The following is a 24,377-nucleotide window of genomic DNA, read 5'->3' as shown; positions in this document are numbered from 1 at the left end:
ATGATGATTTGGCAAGTCTGTTGTCAGTGTCACAAAGTTATTTCTGGACAAAATGAGCAGAAACAGCCCCATGTAAATGGGGTTTGTAAGAGGTATAGGTTTTGTCAAAATAAAGGAAACATGTGTTAAATGGTTTGGGGAATCCCATGGGAATATTTCTAAAATATGTCATTGTTCTGTGTGTTCTCTGAATTGCAGATGGACAAGATGGTTCTCTAAATTCTCCCAAGACATCCACTTTTGACCAAATGTAACATTAGTGTAAACAACTTAAAATAGATGTCCACAGACAGCCCTGCTTGATCTGTGCCCTGCTCCGATAAAAAAGAAAAAAAAGAAGAGATGGACAGAGAAGAATTAGTACTTCACAAGTGTGTGCCTCACAATCTTTGAGTTTAAAAGGGCATGGCTTATCTACTGTCTGTGTCAAATGCTGTCTGACTATATGTCCAAAGACAATGACATATCAAATAGCAGCTAAATATTTGAGCGATCAGCATTACGTTGTCACCAGAAACCGTGCCGTCTAGCAAAAGTAGAAACATTTTGACTAGACTCTTATCTAAAATCTGTAGTTCTGATTTGTTTTTGGCCTCTTTTATGTTCTGCCTATTACACTCAAGGTCTATTCCAGTACAACACACCTGAGAGTATTCATTACCAATTACAAACCCCTGAGGACAATGTTTTCAATTCTTCTCATATATAACACAATGACATCTCGGTGGATCTCTTACAGAGCAATGAAAATAGATGCCTATTTGAAAGCCTGACCTCAGAAAAAAAACTAAATCATAAATCTGCTTGTTTTGCTAACCACAAAACCTATATGGAAATTTGAGAGATCAGGATGTTAGGAATTCACACCAAGTTATCTTTCACAGTATATGTACAACAGGAAAATACAGGTGGTAGACATGCCGTAAGGATGAAACGTTTTTAAGTGTTTACTTTTGGTTTTTTACTTTTTTTGTCAGGTGGTACAACCAAATAATTGTGTGTGTATTATATGTATATATATATATATATATTCTTAATTTTATGTATAAGTCAAATCTTAAAGTAACCCTTACAGAGTCTGCAGTGCCAAACACATTATTATTTTGTGGTTGTGCGTTTTATTCATATACATTTATAATTATTGAATTCTAGTGGCCAGGTATTTAGTATCTTTAGCATACGATTTTACTTTTAAAGACAGAAAAATATTCATGCCATACCAGAAAATGCAAACAAATACAATAACTATTCATAATGTAGATTTCAGCCATTTGTTCACTTTGACCAATTTTTTTTTGCTGGCTTTTTTTATTAAGTATTTACATGGTTGCACCATCTGATGAATATCAGTTTAGCCACCAGACAACGTTAATAATGACAGGGAATATGCTGAATACGGAATACTTTTTTTGTACAATTACATGTAAAAATAAAATACAAATACATTTTAGTCAACAGACTCTTGAAGTAAAGTGATCAAAAATAAAATAAAATCACATGACATCACTTTCAGATACATTGTAATTTATTGTGATTTTATCACACTTTTATTGCGATTTTTGACCCTTCGCTTACCCTTTAATACCTTAACCCACCCTTAAACCTTCCCATACCACCAAACGTGTCCTTACCTTACCTGTATCCCCTCTCAAATAACTGTACAAGTGCTTTTAAAAAAACAGCATGTAGGCTACATCATACCCAACCATTTTTATGTGAGTAAATATTAGTTAAAGACACTTAATATAAAGTGTGACCGATTTTCCTTTACTTGATACAATAATGGCATATAAAATTACTTAAATTATTATGAAAATAATTGAAAAGGTAAAACATCTTTAACTTAAATCTACATTTTAGTATAATCTTAGCTTAAATTGATTATTTATTTAGCTTAAATAATGTTGTTGTTTTTTTCATATAGGGTCATTCACTAATTTTATATTTAACAGGCTTCTACTTGAATGCCTGTTTTAGCTTTTGGCTATGCTAAGTTCATACATATAATTTTTAAATACAATAAAGAATTTTGAGATAAAATAGTATTTTCCAACCTTTATATTGGTTGTACCACAGGGCTCCAGACTGCGACCAAATGGTCGCATTTTGCAACCAAAATTTGAGAGTGTGCGACTGAATTTTACATCCAGTCGCACATGTGCGACCAGTAATTTTCAAGTTTATTGCCATTTGCACAGGTACTTTCAGTACAGGTACATTGGAATGCTTATGCGTTTCTCAAAGTCAAGTTCTAAAATAAAAAATTTGTATAAAAGATAACACATACATACACATATACACATACGTATCATGAGGTAGAGCAGAAAACGACTAGACATCTTAAAAGGAATGCAAAAGACATATTGAACCGGTATATAAATAACCTACCTAATTTAGATAAATACACATTAGAATAAATAATAGTAATATTGTGCATACAAGATTAAAAACTCTAAATGGAATAAATTACTATTGCACTTGATCATTACGATAATTAAAAACATGGAATAGGATACGGTTTTCCCTCCTTAATGTCCTGTGCCACTAGCCTGACAGTGGATGGGAAAAAACTTTTAAACAAACGGGCCTTGTGGGTGCTAATGCTCACAGGCCTGCGATGTCTCAAATTATAGCCTGTGTCCACCCATTTAAACAAGGCATAAGCTGGGTGGTGTTTGTCCTTAAGGATGCTCAGGTGCTTTTCTTCTACAGCGCTGGATGTATATAGTGTCCATGGAGGGAAGGTTTGAGCCGATTACCCTCTCAGCAGACTTAATGATGACCCATTGCAGTGATTTCCTCTCAGCCAGGGTGGTGTTGCCATACCACACTGTGATACCACTGGTGAGGATGCTTTCAACAAGGCCTTTGTAAACATGGGTTAGAGGTTGACTTAAGTCCAGCCTTCTTCAGTACCCTAACGAAATGCAGCCTCTGCATGTGCGACCAGTAATTTTTTACACGTTAAACGTGGAAGGAGCTTATCAATAAATCCAAAATGTGTGGCAGGCCAATGAGTGCAATAAGAATAGGGAATGGCCACTGTAAGTGGCTAATGTGTGGAGGGGGAGGGCCCTAGAGATAATCGAGCGCGCGTCTGTGGGAAGGAGACGGAGACAAATATCACAGCCTGCTATGAGCGTCTGAGCAACGAGCAAGCGAACTATTGACTCGTTCTTCCGACCTGCGGCTACTGTGCCAGTTAAATTCACTTGCTGGCTTACCAAATAATACATTACAACAGATAATCAAAACAATTTACTTTTTGTAAACATTGTTCAATGCAAGTGCCAAATGCTCGAACATGACCTGTCATTTTTCGCCGTCATCAACCGGGAGTTGATAGCGCACGAGCGCCGGCGAGACCTGAACTACAGACGTTACCATCGGTGTTTAAACTAAACTCATTTATGTTTTGCCAATGTAAACATTCAAGAGCAAGACGTGAAAGAGAACTCGCTACTAGATTTATTCGTAAGCTACTCATCTCAGACAGCGCGCAAATATTGAGTTATCGTTCAAGTCGAAAGTGCAAACTTTCATTTGCACTTGAATGGACAAATTCACACAAAACATGGCCGTCTTGATGAGTATACTAGCAGATATAGTATCTGTTATGCCTTAAGCTCTGAATTGAATAGCTTTTGTAACTTTAATAAGGATTAATCTTTAATTCATACAGTCAAATATGCAATGTTATTTTACATTTGATTATTTTATTCAATTTCTGTACCTGAAAACTAATGTTAGACCTAAAAAGCATAGTTTATATTATTAGTAGGCTATCTTTGCTCTATTGTATTTATTTGTGCTTTTGCTTGGTTGGATTATTTCTTCTTATTTTCTTAATTTTTTTTGACAGTAGTCTTTTTTTCCCCTGAACACATACCGAATCATACCGAAACCGTGAACCTAAAACCGTGATACAAACTGAACCGTGAGCTATTTTAAACGTTGCAGCCCTAGTACAGTGTCACAGTCGGATGATGATTCAGAGTGAGAGGTTTTAGTGGCGAAAAAGGCCGAACCCACCATTTTCGGGAAGACTGGTTGAGGTAGTACTGCAGGAGACGAATTCCATAAACTGTTGCAGTCGCTACCCCATAACTGCGGGGAACACGAAGTTTGCCGACAGTGCAGGCACTTCACAGTTTAAAAACAATACTATATTTAAACACAATCTTAGCCTCAAGCATAGAGTATGCGGTGTTAATAAATCAACTGCCGGTTGCTTTTAGAAGACAAGAGGCTGTAACGTTAAATCAGAGCGCAAAGGCATTGTAATTTCTGCATCTATTATCAAAGTATTTATTAGTAATACACTGGAAATTAGTAGAAATGTGAATATTTGGTTAGTATGTTGATTTACGCTGTGTCCCCTAAAATTTTCAGTTGGAGGCCACTGTGCTCCTAGTGAAAAAAGTTAGTCTAGAGCCGTGACCTGGCATGGAAAGTCTACCAACCTACACGTACTTGAACGTTTTATTAGTAGCTATTTGAGAAAGATGTACAAAAAACGTTCTCTATTCCACAAGGATTAATTGGGGTCCTCTGAATGCTGCATTTTTTTTAATGATGTCATGATTTCATATTGTTATTACCTTATCAATTCATAATAAAAGAGCCACATTTGCAGTTGTGCGATCCTGACATTTGAGATTATTCCCAGACAAAAGTTTTTCAATTATCTCAACAGCTTCTGATATTTATAAAATTCATATATGAGAGGTTTCAAACTTAAAATGATGCCATAGTATTTTATTTTGAATTCCTTATTATCAAAACATAATTTTAAATGGTCTGTTCATTTGTATGGGTGGTTGCTCCACCTGACATTTTGGGGATTTAAGATGATTTATTATTTGAATGTATTATTGTATTATTTGAACAAATTATTACTAAAAATGAATTCAAACTAAATAGGTTGTATAGAATAAAGTGATAAATGTCATGAATTTATCTAATTATTTTAAAAGGAAATAATGCACTTGGACACAAAAATATGCACATGTCCTTAACCTGGTCAGCTTTAAAACACGCACCTGGGACATTTATACAGGCATTTCAGACGTATGCATTGCAATAACCCACATCAATGGCCTCCAGATCTTTACAAAACCTGTTTGTTTCAAACTGTCCAGTGCAATAACAATGCAAATTACAGCATTACCTATTGTACCGATGCTATAGTATAGGACAGGGGGTGTGATATATTGCCTGGTGGCAGTACTAAATTAACATTAACTACAACAGAGCAGCCAGCAGCTTGAAACTTGAACAAATACAAATGCAACCTTCTTGAACATTTCCTCTTTAAACCAAAGCACTAAAAAACAATTGACATGAATATCAGTAATCAAGTATCTACAACACTTTATCCTTAACACTTAATGGACATTCATTCAAGTCTACCTTTAAATGCCTAGAGCACTGAATATAATACTGTTTAGTCACTTACTGGGACAGGAGTTTGAATGTAGCAGGCTAGCATTACTGGTCTTAGCATATCAGTCTTCTCAAACACACACACACACACACACACACACACACACACACACAGAAGAGAAAACAGAGGCCCTTTTTCTCACTCTGGCCTGGTATTTCCTGACCCGGCCCATGGAAACCACGTCAGCCTTCCAGTTTAATTATCCCAGAAATCCACGTCATCTTCAAGACCACACTAACAAACACACAGAGCCATTAAACAAGCAACAAGCAACAATGCTGGAACAGATACAGAAACTTCTCTAAGAATACTCCTGCCATAAAAGAACAGAGCAACCAAGAGAAACGGTGAACAGATCCACTATTAAATCATTTATATTAACTAAACCTGCAGAACATCCCAGACTATTGCTAATCCAACCAATATTAGCAGTAAATGAACCAAGAATATCTGAAGGAATGGCTGTGAATTACATGCAGGAGATTGTTGTAGACCAGGCTTCAAAATATTACAAATACAAGGGCTGAATATTAGTCCTGTTACACTCATCATTACATAATATACTGCATAAGTTTTCAGACGTGCTGTGATTTTATATATAACCTTAAATACCACATAAAATGGCTCGAGGAGTACAATTTTCTTTGCTGCGCAAAAAAAGAATGTACATTTTAAATGTAAATATCTGATCATTTCATCAACTTCCAACACAGATGGCCACAAAGCTAACAGACATTGACTAAAAGCCACAAAACTTCCATTTTGAGCTCATGTTTTCAACATCGTACCTAATGTCGAATTAATGTACTCAAATTATGCACTGATACCAAATATTTAAGCAGTCACGTCCGATCCCAGGCTATAAAAACGTCTAAAAGTTCAATACATCAATCTGCTTTGGAAGTTTCTACACTCTAGATCAGGATGAAAGCTTGACTTTGCAGACACATAATACACAAAGAAACTGCAAATATGTTTAAAGGTCAATGAGGTACCAGATCGCTTGAATACTGTTGAGTTACAATGGTCGTCTTTATTGAAGTACCCGTAATACAAGTGTCCAACAATTTAGCACGTCCATTAGCCCTTCAATCTTGACATGCTAATCAGCTAGAACTCTAGACTTTATAATGGCACAGCTTGGCAGCCTTGTTTAACACAACACCAAGTGCTCTGGCCTTAGTTTGCTGTGGAGGAGCCATATGGAAAGAGTCCAAGACAACACAAAATCTCCTTTAGGCTATTACTGACCTGAATTTCATTGTATAAATATCAAAGGTGAGGGTTTACCGACACAGACAACCAAAATGCCAAAAGGAGATACAATATCATAAAGAAAGAAGCTATCTATTGACTGTGTTAGTTTAGTTAAGCTGATTTCCCTAATCTACAACAAAAACATTCCTACTTGACATTTAAAGTACCATTAAAATGACCTGTCAACACACACTACATGGCAAAAAAGGAGCAAAACCCATTAATTCAATTTATTTCCATTGCATCACTCAATAAAGCGACTGACAAAACAGTTCGCTTTATTACTCAAGTTGTTGCTCTTTCACTTTATTGTCAGAAGGAATGTGCAGTGGAATGCGTTGATGTTGTGGTTGAGTGTCCGGAGCCCGGCAAAGCTGACACGTAATATGTCACAGAATGCTGTGAAAATCACACTCCTGTCCTGTTTAAGAAACGCAGGACTGTGCAAACATAGTGGGCATGAATCTTCAAACAGTGCTCAAAAATATATATCAAATCTATCTCACAAGCATATTTTCAGTCATGTTCATATATCTGTGCTCACCTGGGTCTTCACTTAGCAAAGTTAAAGCTGAAGTGTAATTTTTTTTATATCAAAATACTTTCTCCTTTTCCATCTTAGTTTGAGCATCGCAAACAACCAGCCCAATAAAGAACCACTGGCTCAACCAATGGTGAGTCTGGGGTGGGATAGTTTAGGGGGAGTGTTTGGGGAAACCTGTTTGACACCAAGTATTATTTTTGCAATTCCCTTTGGTGACTCAGGTGCAGAAATTACACACTTTAGTTTTAACTGAGAATAATTGTAGGCATAAACATTGATGATTCATTAGCGAACAGAACAGACAGTCATGCTAATTAAAAGGGAGGGGTGTTACCTGAGGCATTGCCGTTGACGTGCATGGTTTGGGCCATGGCCGCAGACACTCGTTTGAAATCCTGCAGAGAGCCTGAATGCACTCATGCAAATGCCATGCATCAAATCAGCTTGCCATGCAACCTGCAAACTGGACAAAACAACAAAACACAAAATGTCAAATAATGGCACAGCATGAGTCACAAATACACATACATATATAGCGTTTGAAATGAACACCCGGCAAGCCGCCAAATGCCGGTAAAAATCAACTGTGGCGGGTAACGCTGTCAGATCACTAGCCAATTTGACGTGTTACTTATGTTTACCGTACTCACTTTGCTGGGAAAGTCCATGTAAGCCAAATATATGCAGATTTAGCGCAAATACTCAACTTGTGAGTAATCATCATATATTAAATACAGTGTATTGCGCAGAGTCTGTGCATATCTGGCTTCCTTGAACACACACACACACACGTACTTGTACTGCCTGTGTCTCTCTGCCTGTGTCTCTCATAATCTGGTTTATTTATTTTTCTTTTTTGGGTTAGTAGAAGTTTCTGAATGGCCGGTAACTTAAATTTAGTAGCCAAATTGGCCGGTGAGTTGTGGCTCATTTCAAACCATTTACACTATAAACAATCCAAAGTCAATGTGATGTTCACAAAACAAATCATGGACTCAGATCTGATATAGGTGAGGCCTATGTGACGCACCTCAGTGTTGCAATTGTGTGCTTGTCAGCAAGACCTTGTGGGCAGATTAACCAAAACATGAGCTTTTATTGAGGTCATTTAATATTTAACAACAAATAGAACTCTAACCTTCAAATGTTGGGCATATAGAAAGGTGCAATTTTGTACCTCATTTACTCCTGCACATTAGTACTCTAAGGTACATATTAGGCTACTGAACGTGTATTTATTAGTACCTATTTTTTATATATATATATATATATATATATATATATATATATATATATATATATATATATATATATATATATAGGTACCCTTGAAAGAGGACCACTGACAGCTTTTGTACATTTTTTTCCTAAAAATGTCGGTCATTTTGAGAAAGATCAAATTTTGTCATCATCAAAGCTATTGTATAGAAACAGACTGACAGCCTAACAGTCACGTACAGTATTCTTCACCTTGTAAGAGATTTGAAATGAAACGGCCCTGCAATCTAAATTAGTACTAGAACTGGAATGGACTAAAGACAGAGCAACTAACCAATCAGAAATGTTGGGCAACCAGCTCACCATCTGTAACCATCTCAAACTATTCTGGTGCCAGATCAAAAACTTGTTTTTGTGTGAAGGAGAAGCTGTTTATCTTTACAAGTTGGAGCATCAGTAATCTCAAAAACTAAGATTCAGTATTGCTGGATTCAGCATTCAGTATGACCTTAAAGCGTTTAGGCAGCAGATCGGGATTGTTTAAGCAAAGCAAAGACGGGCCAGCAAATATGCATGTGTGCAGCAGATACAGTGGTGGGTCTCATAAACCCCTGGTGGAAGAACGGCAGGAAGAGGAACCAGTGGGAGGTCTGCCATGTTCTCTGAAGAACACAGACTTGGGAAGCTAGTAAAAACAATGATTGGACCAGTCCTGAGTATTACGAAACACAGGACGTGTTAAGGAATTTCCTCCATCTCGCACAAAAAAACACAAACACACATATTACAACAACAGCATGTCTCGGTTTTAGCAGAAACATACAGCACAGCCAAAGCTCACAGCCAAACTGAGGAATCCACTTAGAAATGTTGTGCAATGTCTTTTTCAACGATCACCAGGACAAAAAGTGTATCGATATTTCTTTTTTATATGAATAGAAGACAAAAGGACAGCTTTTCCTTTTCACCATTAACACAGCAAAAGAGTTCATCAATAAATCACTTCAGTCTGTAAACAATGAGACATATTCAACACTGTGTAGACTGAGTGATTATCTTTCTTAAAGCTAAACAACTGTCTCAACAAAGACGCAAAAATGTACCAAGTTAATTGTATGAAAATATGCACATGTGGCTGAAAGTCAACTCTGAGCCTGTCAAAACATGCTTAAATGCTGCAATTAAAATGAACGAATGGCTTACATTATATTTATACACAGAATGCTTGATTATTTAAAAAAAAAAAATACAGATTATTTTGGATCACTAACTCTTACAGACAAATACACTTCAAGGGTCAGTTCAGATTCAGTCCAAAAATGTGTGTATACACACATACGATATATTCCTGTTCATGCTGTGAAGGTGCATGCATGCAGATGTGACGGACTAAAAAAGCGCACCTACCTTGTTCAGTCATTCTTAAACTTCTTCAACATATAGTCACGGGGAATGAAGTTACTTCGGCCTTGCACTCACCTATAAGCCAAAGCATCTATGCAACGTGGAGTGTATATTACCGCTAAGATTAGCTAACTTTCTCAGATGTCACAGGTCCTATAAGAGGAAAGGATGCACCCGTCCGTGTTGAACAGATCAGTGACCAGACCACTGACAAGAGACCCTCTGTGTAAAGGAAGAGATGTCCCATCAAACACTCTTACAATGTTAAGTCCTCTATTGGCACAATGGCATCAACAAGGTTGCTGTTTTAGCAAACAGGGTCAGCCCATTACAGATTGACGTGTAACTGCAGGTAGATCCTTCTTACTGATAGCGAAAAGAAACGGAAAGGCGTGCTTCATAATTTTTTACTCATTCAGTGTCACTCCCTGTTAGCAAAGTCTGTACTTGAATATTAGAATACGAGTGAATATTTTCAAAAATGAAAATTAAAGGAAAAATGCACCAGACAACACCTCTGAACATGTGATATGGCCTGTCTGAATCCGATGCCATTGGAATTATAACAGTCTACAGTTAATGGCAAGGAAAGATGTTCTCATAAACTTGTTCAGGGTATGTTAGTGGAATTTTGCCATTAACTCTGTAAAAGATAAAGAAAATACAAGCTCAAAATGACTCCTGAAAAACACATCATTGATAAATTAAGATATCTGTAATCACTTAAAGCCTTGCTAAAAGGTAGAAACTGATGAGAAAAATGCTATAAATGCTATTTATTTGATGCTATAAATTAACTAGAAGGAAGAGATGATCAGTTCATGAGCAGCTTTAACTGATGCTCTACATCGATCTGTCAGACACATTAAAGAGCCACAAAACGGTATTTATTGCTTAAATATCTTTTTAAAAAATGACCAATATTGAAAGGTGAGACTGTTTAATATGTTTAATATCAAAAGTAACCCAAAAGTAACCTGGTCTGTCCTGTCTGTCAGCGTATTGTCAGTCTCTATGCTCCTCGATGTATTTTTCACTGAGTGAGAACATGGTGTGGCGTGAGAGCGGTGTAGCTTGTCAGACATAGCGACAGTAACTAAGGGGGGCGGGTCTTTGCGAACGGTCAATTGCGAAATGTAAACTCGCAACCGGACCTTTCAGGGTAAAAATCTCGCAATTTGTAACAAATGTGTAGTATTCCACCACAGAATAAATGTTTTTACAAGATAATTGTGATTTTTTATCTCACAATTGCGAGTAAACATTTTAACTTTATATCTCCCAATTCTGAGAAATAAAGTCTGACTGTATAACGCAATTGTAAGTTGATATCTCGCAATTCTGACTTTATTTCTCAGAATTGGGAGATATAAAGTTAAAATGTTAACTCGCACTTGTGAGATAAAACGTTGCAATTATCTTTTTAAATGTTTTATTCTGTGGGAGAAACAAGCTTCCATACTACCCAGTCTGTATTTCCTGCTAGAAAGTTTTTTAAGAGTTTCATGAACAGAGATGACAGGGAAAGTGACACAGGAAATACATCTGGCATGCTAGTGGGAGGTATAGCACATCTCCAGAGGTGAGGGCAGGGTAGCATGACGAGGCAGTCATCTGACACAACACTAGCCAGAGGCAGCATTTAAACATGGAGTGCAGGTCCGTACAAGGCTCTGAATTCAATCACACACACAAACACGCCCCACTGCTGGAGACAGATCTAAAATGGGAGTTGTTGTATCGTAGATTCCAAGGGAAAACTCAGAGACAACGGGAACTTCAGAATGGTCTCTCTTTATTTGGACCCATCTCTGTAGCCAGCAATACACACTCAAGCACCCCCACACCACTGCGTGTTCTTCTCTGCTTTTAACAGTGCTACATCCCACAAACAGAGTGCGCCACTGCCCCTACTGGACAAACCCAATACCACCCTTAACATACAACATTTCCCCTCCACTTAACTTAGAGTCAATCCTTCCCCAAAACACACCCCTTTTTTTTTTCTTTTCTTTTTTTTTCTTTCTATATCACAAAGTCTTTAAAATATGCTGGTGGTTTCCTCTCTCTTTCTGAACGCCGTAGCCCTCCAGAGGATGCATTCTCAGGCTCCTTTCTAGCTGAGGTTTGAGTCAATTCAGGCATTCTTTGAGCACTGGCTGAATCTGGCAAGTGATTTCCTTGACCTCCAGAAATCCCACTCTCAGGCTCCCCGTTATCTACAGTTGGAATTGATTCAAATGTTGTCGATGTACTGAATGATTCTGGCATTGGAATATCAGCATCCCTTGACACCACATCAATATCATTAGGTTGAACACTCACGGCAGCCTGGAAGTCTTTAGTCAACATCTCTTTTTGTTGTCGACTAAATAATTGATCAACATGACGTCGCACTACTTGGGCACTTCCTATTGCTACTTTATAGGATACAGGTCCTGTAATATCCTGAATTACTCCCTGCATCCATTTTGGTCCATATCCAAAGTTCCTAGTGTACACCGTATCTCCTACTTCAAAATAGCGAGATTTTGCATGTTGGTCATGTTGCTCTTTTTGAATTTGTTGTTTCAATTCAATTTTAGTAGTGAAGTCGGGGTGTATTTTGTCTAGGGTGCATCGCAATTTCCTTCCCATCATCATTTCTGCAGGCGACAATCCTGTGGTAGACTGGGGTGTAATACGATAACTGAACAATGCTCTATGCAATTTGGTCTCCATAGTGTCACCTGAACTTTTTTTCATGAGGTCCTTAAAAGTTTGAACTGCCCGCTCAGCAAGACCATTGGATGACGGATGATACGGGGCAGAAGTAACATGCGTAATTCCATTCTTAGACATAAATTCTTTGCTCGCTTCACTTACAAAACACTGAGCATTATCAGATACCATAATTTCAGGAATGCCATGGGTACTGAAACTCTTTCTGAGGCACTCAAGAGTAGTCGCTGTTGTTGCTGAATTTACAGGATATCCCTCCATCCACTTAGAATGGGCATCAACTAAGATTAAAAACATCTTCCCCTGGAATGGACCAGCATAATCCATATGCACTCTTCTCCATGGCTGTCGTGGCCACTCCCACGGATGGAGCGGTGCACCCACAGGGGCTTTTCTCTGTTCTTGACATACAGTACAATCTTTTACTCGGGCCTCAATGTCAGCATCTAAATGTGGCCACCACAGGTAACTCCGGGCCAGACCTTTCATCCTTGACATACCTGGGTGAGATTGATGTAACTGTCCCAGCAACTCCGAACGTCCTTGCTCTGGAATAACGATGCGGGCTCCCCACAGCACACACCCGTCTTGAACACTGAGCTCTTGTTGTCTCTGTTTATAAGGTGCAAACTCATTGGTATTACTGTGATCCGGCCACCGTTTCAGCACATACTCACGGACTCTAGAGAGGACAGGATCTCGAGTGGTCCAATGCTTGATGTGTTCTGACGTTGTCAAAGGACTAATAACACTGTCCAGCATTAAGACATAATCCTCTTTTGAATCTTTCTCTGGACTCTCCGGAACCGGAAGACGACTGAGGGCATCGGCATTTCCATTGTCCTTGCCAGCTCTGTAAGACATGACATACTCGTATGCCCCCAACATCACTGCCCATCTCATAATTCTTTGAGAGACCATCTGTGGCACAGCTTTTAGTTCATTCAGTAAACTTAGTAAAGGTTTATGGTCTGTACAGATCACAAATTTACGGCCATACAGATATTTATGGAATTTCTTTACCCCAAACACTACAGCTAAACCCTCCTTCTCCAGCTGGGAGTAGTTTTTTTCTGCTACTGTAAGTGTTCGTGATACAAACCCAATGGGTCTCTCCGTTCCATCTGCCATTCGATGTGCTAACACGGCTCCCACACCGTATGCTGATGCATCACAAGAAAGCACTAATTCTTTTTTCTCATCATAGTGGATTAACACCCGGCTAGACTGCAGTAACTCTTTGGATTTTTTAAAAACTTCCTCTTGTTCCTCTTTCCAACACCAGGGAACTTCCTTCTTCAAAAGCAGGTGTAATGGAGCAAGCAGAGTTGAGAGGTTTGGCAGAAATCTGTTATAGAAATTCAACAGTCCCAAATATGCTTTCAGCTCCGTTACTGAAGTCGGTCTTGGTGCATCTTGAACTGCTTGAACTTTTTCGGGAACTGGATGAATACCAGTGGCATCCACTTTGTGTCCGAGGAAAATGACTTCCTTTTCCAAGAATTTACACTTTCCCCTTTTTAACCTCAAACCATACTCCTCCAACCGCTGCAACACTTGATCCAGTGTTCTCAAATGTTCTTGGTCATCTCGTCCTGTTAGCAAGATATCATCCAGATATACAGTGACCTTTGGAATATCCTTCAGTACCCCTTCCATGGTCCGCTGGAAGATTGCTGGACTGGAACTAACTCCGAAAGGTAATCGGGTATACGCGAACAACCCTTTGTGTGTATTCACGGTCACATACGGCTGTGATGGCTTATCCAACAGAATCTGTTGATATGCATGACTCATATCTAACTTGCTGTATTTTTCACCTCCAGCTAAAACTGCAAACATGTCCTCCATCCCCGGAATGGGATACTGCTCCAGTGACGACTCTCTGTTAATGGTTACTCTATAGTCTCCACATAGTCTTACTGACCCATCTGGTTTTAAAACAGGCACAACAGGTGCTGCCCACTCTGAAAATTTCACAGGCTCTATAATATGATCTTTAATCAGACGATCAAGTTCGGCTTCAACTTTCTCTCTCATAGCAAATGGAAGTGACCTTGCTTTGAAAAAATGAGGCTTTGCATTAGTGGATACATGAATCTTAGCAGTGGCTCCTTTTAATGTTCCAAGTTCCTCTTTGAAAACCGTTTCATGTTTCCTTAGTATATCTTGCAGCAACTCTGAGCTGTCTTTAATTTTACTCACTTTTTCCCAGCTGATTTCCAGATCCTTGAGCCATGATCGTCCCAATAAATTAGGTCCAGATCCTGCCACCACCACTGCTGTGAGTTCTTTGATAAGCCCTTTGTGTTTGGCTTTAACCTTGATGGTACCTAGAACGTGCACTGCCTGTCCGGTGTATGTTTTTAAACTGAGAGAGCTTGTTTTGAGTTCAGGCAAGTTCTTCTTAGCTTCTATTTTGCCATACTCCCTCTGTGATAAGACAGTCACACTACATCCAGTGTCAATCTCAAACTTTACAGGACATTCATTTACAACCAGTGTCTGTGTAATGGGGGGTACATGGGGCTGTGGTGACTCGATACTATACATGGTGAAAACGTCTTCAGACTGATCTTCCTCCTCCTCTTGAAGATAATTAGCCCTCTTTGATTGATTTCCTCTCCCCCACTTCCAAAATTTCCTGTCTTTCTCAACACCAGTTTCCTGTGGTTTCACTCTGCATACTCTTTTCACATGTCCAATTTTACCACAATTATAGCACTTTTCGTTGGCAAATCTACAGTCTTTGGACCAATGGTTACTTCCACCACATCGATAGCACATTCCTGTAACACCCGACTTAGTTTTTTCTCCTGTGTCCATCTTGAAAACAGTAGAACCCATTCGATTTCCTTTATCTTTATGCAAATCAGCCATATCCTTATTAGCAGCTTCAATAGCCTGAGCTTTTCTTAGCGCTGTCTCAAACGTCAGTCCATCCTCAGCCAGTAATCTTCGTTGTATGCTGTCTTCATTAACACCACACACTAATCTGTCTCTCAGCATAACGGTGAGCGTGTCTCCAAAATTACAATCTTGTGCCAACTTCCTCAGTTCGGCCACATATTCTACTATGCTTTCATCAACGTGTCTGTTACGTGAATTAAACTTCCACCGTTGCACTATTTCACTGGGCTTTGGATTGAAGTGATTTTTCAGCAAACTCACCAGATCCTCATAACTTTTTGCTCCCGGTTTCTCAGGACTCAGTAAATTCCTCATCAGTGTGTATGTCTGAGCTCCCACACAGCTCAACAATATGGCTCGTTTTTTCTCTGGTTCTTCAACATCATTTGCCACGAAAAAATGGTTCAATATTTCACAATACTCCTCCCATGATTGTGACTTATCCTCAAATGGTGTCACGGATCCCAGAATACCAGCCATAGTTCAGTTCAGTTCAGTCCTCCAGGTGATAGCAATTAACTTTCATCAGCTCACCCCGTTGGCCTCCTGCTTTTTATTTTTCACTCAGAAACAGCTGCTCCACAGTTCTGACTTTTATCCTCGTCGCCATATGTTGTATCGTAGATTCCAAGGGAAAACTCAGAGACAACGGGAACTTCAGAATGGTCTCTCTTTATTTGGACCCATCTCTGTAGCCAGCAATACACACTCAAGCACCCCCACACCACTGCGTGTTCTTCTCTGCTTTTAACAGTGCTACATCCCACAAACAGAGTGCGCCACTGCCCCTACTGGACAAACCCAATACCACCCTTAACATACAACAGGAGTGGTAAGGTGTATTGCTTTAGAAAAATGCACAAACACACCTACTTTCCTTGTCGCTTCTCATTAATTTAAATGCTCTTTTCACCACACCTTCCACAGAATTGGAAGTATAGTTAAGGCATACATTAATATTGAATGGTAAACTGGCCACAATTCAAGTTATTCATTGAACATTTCCCTCAATCCTGACAAAACACAAAACTGCAGGAATGGCTGCTGAAAAATATATTTTAAATAGCAATGATATTTATAATATTGTATTGTTTTACTGTATTTTGATCAAACAAATGCATATTTGGTGAGAAAAACTTCTTTAAAAATAAATAAATAAAATAAATAAATAAAAATTTATTTTTATTTTAAAAACTCGCTCAAAAAGACTTCACTCGTTTCATTACATGAATTAGCATTTGTCCATGACTGAATTATTTAATGACAAATTCATTTTTAACAGTCTCTTGTTGCCACTTACTGGCGTAACAATCTTTATTTTGAAGCATCAAGTTTCAAAAGGTGATTTACTCCATTTTGATCACTACCGTAGATAGTGTTTACAGTATATCCAAACTAAAACATTTTATCCCAGAATTAATCTAAATTATTGTAAGATAAATAATGAAACTGGTTGAGAAGATTGTTTGTGAAGCTGTTTCATACCTAAACATGACAATTGCTCTCTCTAGATCAGTGGCAGCAGAAACGCAGATCTGAATGTTCTGCTGAGATCATACTTGTCAAAGATTTAATAGACACAGCCAAATAGTTGACATTTGGAATTAAGATCGCGTGGGTGTTTGAATCCATATCACAATCTTTTAACGATTATTCGTGCAGCTCTAAATATGACAGCTATGGTGGAGGGGAAGAGTATCAGTTTCTCATACAAGTCTATCATATGGCTTCAAAAGTTTTGAAATACAGCACAGCAGTTATATGGGTTTACTTTTATGGCTACTCATTTGGCTTTTTGTCCATTTTTTGGAGTATGAAAGGCTGAGTCACCAGATTTTTTTACAAATATCTCCTTTTATTTTTTCTACAAAACAAGTCATAGAAGGCGATATGAGATTTAATTAATTTCCTTTAACGCCATCCAAAAAGCTTTTCAAACTAACCACTCTAAACCCGAGACCACCTATAGAGCCTCATGCGGTTATCCCAAAAATTCAGATAATGGGCTAAAGTAACATGATCTTTACATCCTCAGGGGAAGAGGAGCACATAGTCGTTTCGGATATTGCTGTTGTAGTTTGAGTTGGAGCTGCAGGTGTGTCCATTGATCATTTTCAGCAAGGGTCTCCGGCAGGCATTAATAATGTGACAACCTGAAGTCAGAAAATCGAGAGGGCAAGATCCCATGCTCAAGTGAAACAATCATTTTATGACCAAACAAGCGAGAAAAAGACAAGTTAAACTTCATAATGTTACTTCCCTTTGAAACCACTTGCCAGAAACACACTCGCATGTACAAACTCCCTTTTTGATCTTTCACACCAGTGTTGAAGAGAGTGTGGGGGGGGGGGGGGGACAGCCCAATGTACACTCATAAACACCATTTTCCCCTTCCCATCAGCCACCACAGTCATTATGAAGACAAGAGTTGGGGGGGAGGAGGAGGGTTTTCCAGCAGCAACTTGACCATGAAAGCAGGCAGCTGAATTTCATTATAGCGTTGAGCTTTGAATAAGCCAGAACTAAAGGACTTCAGAAAAGAGAGGGGCTGAACACACCTGTGCATTCGTGTTAGCTTCTGGCAGGGGGGCCAAAGGTCTGACCCGGGCTCAAATACCCCCAACCATTACTTACGACAACCATGCTGACCCCCCTTCCAAATCCAGCTTCAAAGCTTATAATTATCTTGACAGGCACAGGGAGGGCATTCTGAAACTGCATATCACTTTTATTCTGTCTGGTTTTTCAGCCCAAGCAATGTGAAACCTAAAGAAATCATCTTTACATGCAAATTAGACAAACACTCAAACCCTGGCTGCAGTGTATTAAAGAGTGCCACATTGGTTTATCAAATAAATAATAACAATAATCCAGCCACATTGTCATTACCCGGTTCATCTGAATCAAAAGTATCCAGGATATTCCAAGAACTCGACATCAACTTGCTGGAAAAGTCAAAGTCAAACCTCAAACTGTGAGTGCAAACTCCTGCAAGCGGCCGATGCTCTAGACAGCCAGTTCTAAACTGAAGATCAGACTGAACGGTCCCAAACCTGATCTAGGTCAGCTAAATATAAAGAAACCTGAAGAGAAAGGGACTTGATCATAACCACAGACCCGTTCGCATGGGCTGTAGACCCTATTTTTATCATTATCACCCTCTTGTCTGGTCTGTTCGCCTTAAACGGCGTCCTGAGATACAGCTGTAGATTCACTATAAGTGTTTGCTTATCAGTAACATCACTCGAAGCTATAGCCTCTTCTTTTTCCTCATACTTCCTGAAACATACAAACTGTATGTGCAATATATATGGAATATGCGAAATAAGCAACATTTATATTTTTGGAATCAATAAACAACTTTAAAGCTTAAAGGATGACAACAAAAAGTATATGAAATGAACACCATTTAGAACAAATTAGTCTGATTCCATTGTAAGACTATATGAAAAGTCCATGTGTGCCTTTCCAAACCAGCTTATCTAGTGTTGTCAAAGGTCAAAGAGGTTTTTGACCTTCGTACGTCATGCTGACAGAGAAATTGGGGTTAATAGATTGTTGTGGAATGCCTTAATAATGAAAGATTATAGATAAACTACTGTTCAAAAGTTTGTGGTCTGTAAGATTTTTTTTGAAAGAAGTCTCTAATGCTCACCAAGACTGCATCTTTGATTAAATATATAGGATAAAATATAAGTACATTTTTTATTTAATGTAATTTATTTCTGTGATGGTATAGCTGAATTTTTGGTAGCCATTAATCCAGTCTTCAGTGTCAGATGATCCTTTAGAAATCATTATAATTTGCGGATTTGGTGTTCAAGAAACATTTCTTTAAATATTAAATGTTGAAAACATTTGAATGGAAAGTTTAAAAGAACAACATTTATTTGAAATAAGACTTTTGGACATTATAAATGTAAACAAAAAAAACACTTCATACTTTTTAACAGTGGTATCTATATAGCAAGACTCATTCTTACATTTGAAATTGTTGAGTTAATAGTCATGCATATTCATTTTCATGAATAATCCGAAAACATTACACCCCCTCTGTTCAACTGAAGAGTCTAATGTCAAGAGGTCTGGTAGCGCGAGACACTGACTTGCAGTAATGAGAGTTTTCAAAGAGCTTCTTTTGAAGAAGAGCTGAGAGCTTTCCTTTATAATCTAAAACTATTTCCTGATAACAGAAAGGGTGCATGTGCTAATATAAACAGAAGAATATTTTACAAGGACAGTAAAGTTCTGTCAAAGGTAAAGAGCTGACCAAATAAAGTAAAATACCACACAAAAATGAAATTTTTACAATATATTTGATCAAAATAATGGTCACACACACACACTAAATTAGAACATAGAAAAATTATTTGCATTTAAAGAGTTTACAAATTCCAGATCAAGCAGAGATAGTCTGACAGTTTCTTGTTGTATTTTCAATAATATTATTCCGGTCTGACTTTAGTGACAGGCTGATTTTCAGAGTGACTGAGATAAGAATATGAGCCCATAAATCACAGATAACTGTAAACCCAGCAAAAGTGTGAAAACCCACAAATAACTTTCTATTCAACTCCTCTTCTCTTTAATAGCAGAAATGTACAGCAGTGAACCACTTCCACGTGGTCTGCTTGCTGTGGACTGTATAAACTTTACACTGCAAGTCCAAATGCAATTTTCTGACAACACTGCCATCTACAGGCTAGCATTCTTCAAATATACATTTGCAGTAAATGGGTGCATGAGCACATAAATATCCTAAAAATCCCCCCAGTACAAATACAATTAAAATACACGAAACTTTATCCATATCCATGAAATGACCAAACTCCAATTTTTATAAAAAAGGGAAAAAAGGAAAGAAAATTATACATACCAACAAACAAACAAAAAACATTCCATTTGTCTCACTGCTGCCATCAGAGAGAAAAAAATACAATATTGAGTCATGTAAAACATGCATGAAAGCACCTGAAGGGAAACCGTTCACTCCACATAATGCTGCAAACTCATTGCTTCATTTAACAAAGACCCAGCCCTTCCACTCCACAGGGTGTGTGAGGAGAGTGGGTAGTCCCTATCAGCCACACACTCGCTATCATTACCCTCTTTTGTCTGACAGAGGGATGTCTCTTATTCTACCACTTTTGGAACTAAATAAAACTGTGCTTTTTTTTAAACTTCCAAACCTATCTCTTCACCCCTGTCCAAGCGTGCATTTGACCAAGGACAGGCTGGAGCCAGTTATTTGTTTAGCTCTCCAGTGGAGCCAGGCAGACTCTTCTCATGATAAAGAGCCTTGAGAGTGCTGGAGGCCAACGGAGCCTCCCAGAGTTACGGTCACAGAAAGCTGCTCTACCACACTTTATTCTTCAAAATGCATATCAAATTATAGTGCAGAATTAAGATTCAACTGTTTGGTTCTTTGACCTTCAAAAAAAGTTATATAGTCAACCTTGTGAAAAGGATGAGGGAAAAGATGAACATTTTTAGTTGTGTTCAGTCAAACTGACATACTACCTCAGAGGACCGTTTATGCGAATCAAATATTAACCCTCAGCTTTCATATGAATAACATGGATCAATTAGAACTAACATTGTATTATCTTTAGGATATATATTTTCAATCTTTAAAATACATATTTAAATAAAGTTAATGCAAAACAAAATACATTAAATATTTTAGTTTCTAACCTCTCATGTGATTTATTATATGTAACATTTATCTGTATTACACACACACATACATTTATATATTAACTTTAAGTGTATATTACAATATATAAACAGTTGATGCTACATTAAAAAAAACAGTAAAAAAAAACAGAAAATAAATAATAGATTTTATTAAATGCGTGTATATAATAAAATCTATTATTTATTTTCTGTTTTTTTTTTACTGTTTTTTTAAATATATTTCCACATAGTTCCATACAACGTTTAAATAGTTTTTACTTCAAAATACAACCAGACCACTATTTTTTTAATATATATTTACAATCTTGTAAAATAATAATTTAAAATTTATATTAAATATATTTACTGCTACACAAAATAATAAATACATAAATAAATTAAATTAATTAATTCACAGGATGCTTTGTACATGCTAATGCCAAATTAAGATTTAGGTTTTCAAGACAAAAACATTTTTTTATTGGAAACCCAAAGAGCGTTCCTTGTTGACAGACACTACAGGAATGTTTTAGACAGCAGTTACAAAGAAGCAGGAAGAATTCCAACGCTAAACACACCTTGCCAGCCTTAATTAGAGCTGCGTTTAAAGGCTAAAGGGTTTTGTTTGGCTTAACCACTTGAGCTGGCTGGGCTATAATGGTGCTAATGAGAAAGGGCCCATTCCAGGGGGCTGGGAAGAGAGGGGCCGGATTTGGCTGGGAAATGCATGGAATGGGCAAACCTTACTGCTTGCCATACATTGGACATTAACCCTCTAAAAAAAAAAAAAAAAATTACCAGCAGAAGGGACTGGTATAACATACACATTTCAGAATCGTTGGCTTCAGCACAAGCATCCCACCAGGTTTTGTCTGAAATGCGTTAAAAATCAATGTTCTGCTCCCCACGCTACGAGTCCCTATGATCCTGAAGCCTCCACAGCTGTCCCCCTGCCCGAAATCAGCACAACAAAGACCAAGAGCATCCCCTGTGAAAGTTTGGGAAATCATTCATCCGCTATGATTTCAATCGAGTGAGCAACCGTAAAAGAGGCAACAATATGTTTCAGGGAGGTTCTCCGATACGCTTTGTAAAACTCACCCTAATAGATGCCAACAACAGACGCAGGTGAAGGAAAGCAACAATTGGCTTAACCTCCGCTACCAAATCAGCTTCCAGATTGAAAGAGACGCAATAACAAATTAACATTAATGTGTCAAAGGATCTTGTTAGTGGCCTAATGTATTCCCTCCAAATTCATTTTCTAACCCTCATCCACTGTTTCTGCACAGCCATCTGTTGAGCACTGACTGGACCAGCTGTTCAACCCCAATATTTGAGTCTCAGAGTCAGATAGGATCTCCACTAGCCAGTCACTACTCTAGTAGTCTTTTGTCTCCAGTTGTAGATATGGTCCAGAGGGACTTCTGAGGTGACGTCATGGCCAAGGATGCCCATTAAATGGCTTCCTTCAGCCATTCATGCTGATATTGAGCGGACCAATATGCCGTGAGCTTATCAGCAGGAACCGAGAGATGCTCTTTAAGGTCGAATGACATGCAGAACCGAGTATTCCCATGGCTAATTGATAAGCCGTATAATGTTATCTGAAAATGAAAGACCAGAGGAAGGAGCTTGGTGGGAAAAGAAATCAAGTAGAAACCTTAACGCTTCTGACACAGCAAAAGCACTTTATGAAAAGTCTTATGTTAAAAAATAAGAAAACAAAAGGGATGCCCAATTCATAGCTGTTTGCTGTCTGAAATAGGTTCACATATTTCGGTTGTTTACTGGCAGCAAGTGTGGGAGAGATGTAGATAATGGTGTTGTCACAGTGAAGTGATTTGTCTCACCACACAGTCGAGGAAGAGAAACTGTGAGGATCCCATTAGGGTTAGCCACTGGTAGATGAGGCCAGTTTGAGGAAACCCCCACGTTTACACCCTGTAACTGCCATCCAACACACACACACACACTTTTCTTCCCGTCCCATTCTCCCCATGGGATCTGTCGGACTGTCAGAACACTAAAGCGTGCTCTGTAAAACCTCTCATGACTAGAACGAATGCACTAGACACAATCTGGCAGTAAATATTTTAATAGCTTCCCGTATAACAACTGAGGCAGGAATAGGCTGAACAATAGTAAGAAGGGGTGCAAGAATACTTAGATTGGGCTTGCTTAGTCAATCAACAGTAAGTAAGATGTTTTACTTTTATTCAGCAAGGTCGTATTAATTTGACAGAAAAGACATTTATTATTTTACAAAAGATTTTATTTATGTTTTAAAGCTTTTCTTTTAAACTTTGTATTCAACTTTGTACTCTGTATTTTAATCAAAGCCTTATGAGCATAAGATACTTTTTTCAAAAGCAATCAAATCTTACCAGACAAAAACTTTTAAACTAGTGTATAACAAATTTTTTTTATATCAACTGAGATTCACAAAGGTGGTTTAGACTACAAAACAAGAATCACTGAAATGGTTAGCTGAGGACAGCAAAATTATCATTTACCAGATTAAGACCGTGTGTGTGTGTGTGTGTGTGTGTGTGTGTGTGTGTGTGTGTGTGTGTGTGTGTGTGTGTGTGTGTGTGTGTGTGTGTGTGTGTGTGTGTGTGTGTGTGTGTGTGGTGCTTTCCCTAGTTCTTTTGAAAGAGACATAGTCTGTCTGTAAATGCACCTTATGCGTTTCTTAAACTGAAAGGTATAATGAGTGTTGTGGTTGACAGCAAGTCAGCAGCATTTAACCATTGACAAAATCAATGTTCACAAAAGGACTCTGTCTGAGGATTCACACACAAGCAACTAAAGTTAAAGTCTCGAAATAAACACCCATCAGTTTTTTTCATAAAGGCATTCATGCATACACCCCATCCAAAAACGTCTGGCTGTTCAAGAAACAAAAAAAGAAGAACCACAGTTTTCAGAGCTTATGATCTGCAAATAAAGCATGCAGCAGGAAACCCCTTTTACAGATGACAACAAGTATTGCCTGGAGAAAGAAAGAGATATTGAGATCAATATGATGTCGTCGACTGATCCTTCGACATTTAAAGAATCAAAAACACAACAAACACGGGCATAGGAATGTATAAACGCACGGATGAAGCAGCAGCTGGTTCTCCGCTGTAGTCACTATCCATGATATCTGACATACATACTATGAATTTAACTGTCCCCTTCAGCTAAAGCTGATTT

The 24,377-nt window shown here is 38.2% G+C and overlaps 1 protein-coding gene across 4 annotated transcripts in view; it reads right to left on the bottom strand.

Annotated features, from left to right (window-relative positions):
* The window catches only part of kank1a (KN motif and ankyrin repeat domains 1a), a 62,681-nt gene that overhangs the window by 16,583 nt on the left and 21,721 nt on the right, over positions 1 to 24,377 (bottom strand). For 2 of the 4 annotated variants that reach the window (XM_079608360.1, XM_079608361.1), the window contains exon 1: positions 18,390 to 18,521. In XM_079608360.1, coding sequence (XP_079464486.1) covers positions 18,390 to 18,438 — 49 coding nt within the window. In that variant the 5' untranslated portion in view covers positions 18,439 to 18,521. Of the gene's footprint in view, positions 1 to 7,581; positions 7,711 to 9,872; positions 10,151 to 18,389; positions 18,522 to 24,377 lie in introns of those variants that run through there. The other 2 variants (XM_079608363.1, XM_079608362.1) reach the window with 2 other exon arrangements.

Source organism: Phoxinus phoxinus (assembly GCF_949152265.1).
Source record: "Phoxinus phoxinus genome assembly, chromosome: 3".
In the NCBI taxonomy this organism is placed as follows: Eukaryota; Metazoa; Chordata; class Actinopteri; order Cypriniformes; family Leuciscidae; genus Phoxinus; species Phoxinus phoxinus.
Note: the sequence above shows the minus strand (reverse complement) of the source record. Positions and strands in the feature narration are given on the sequence as shown.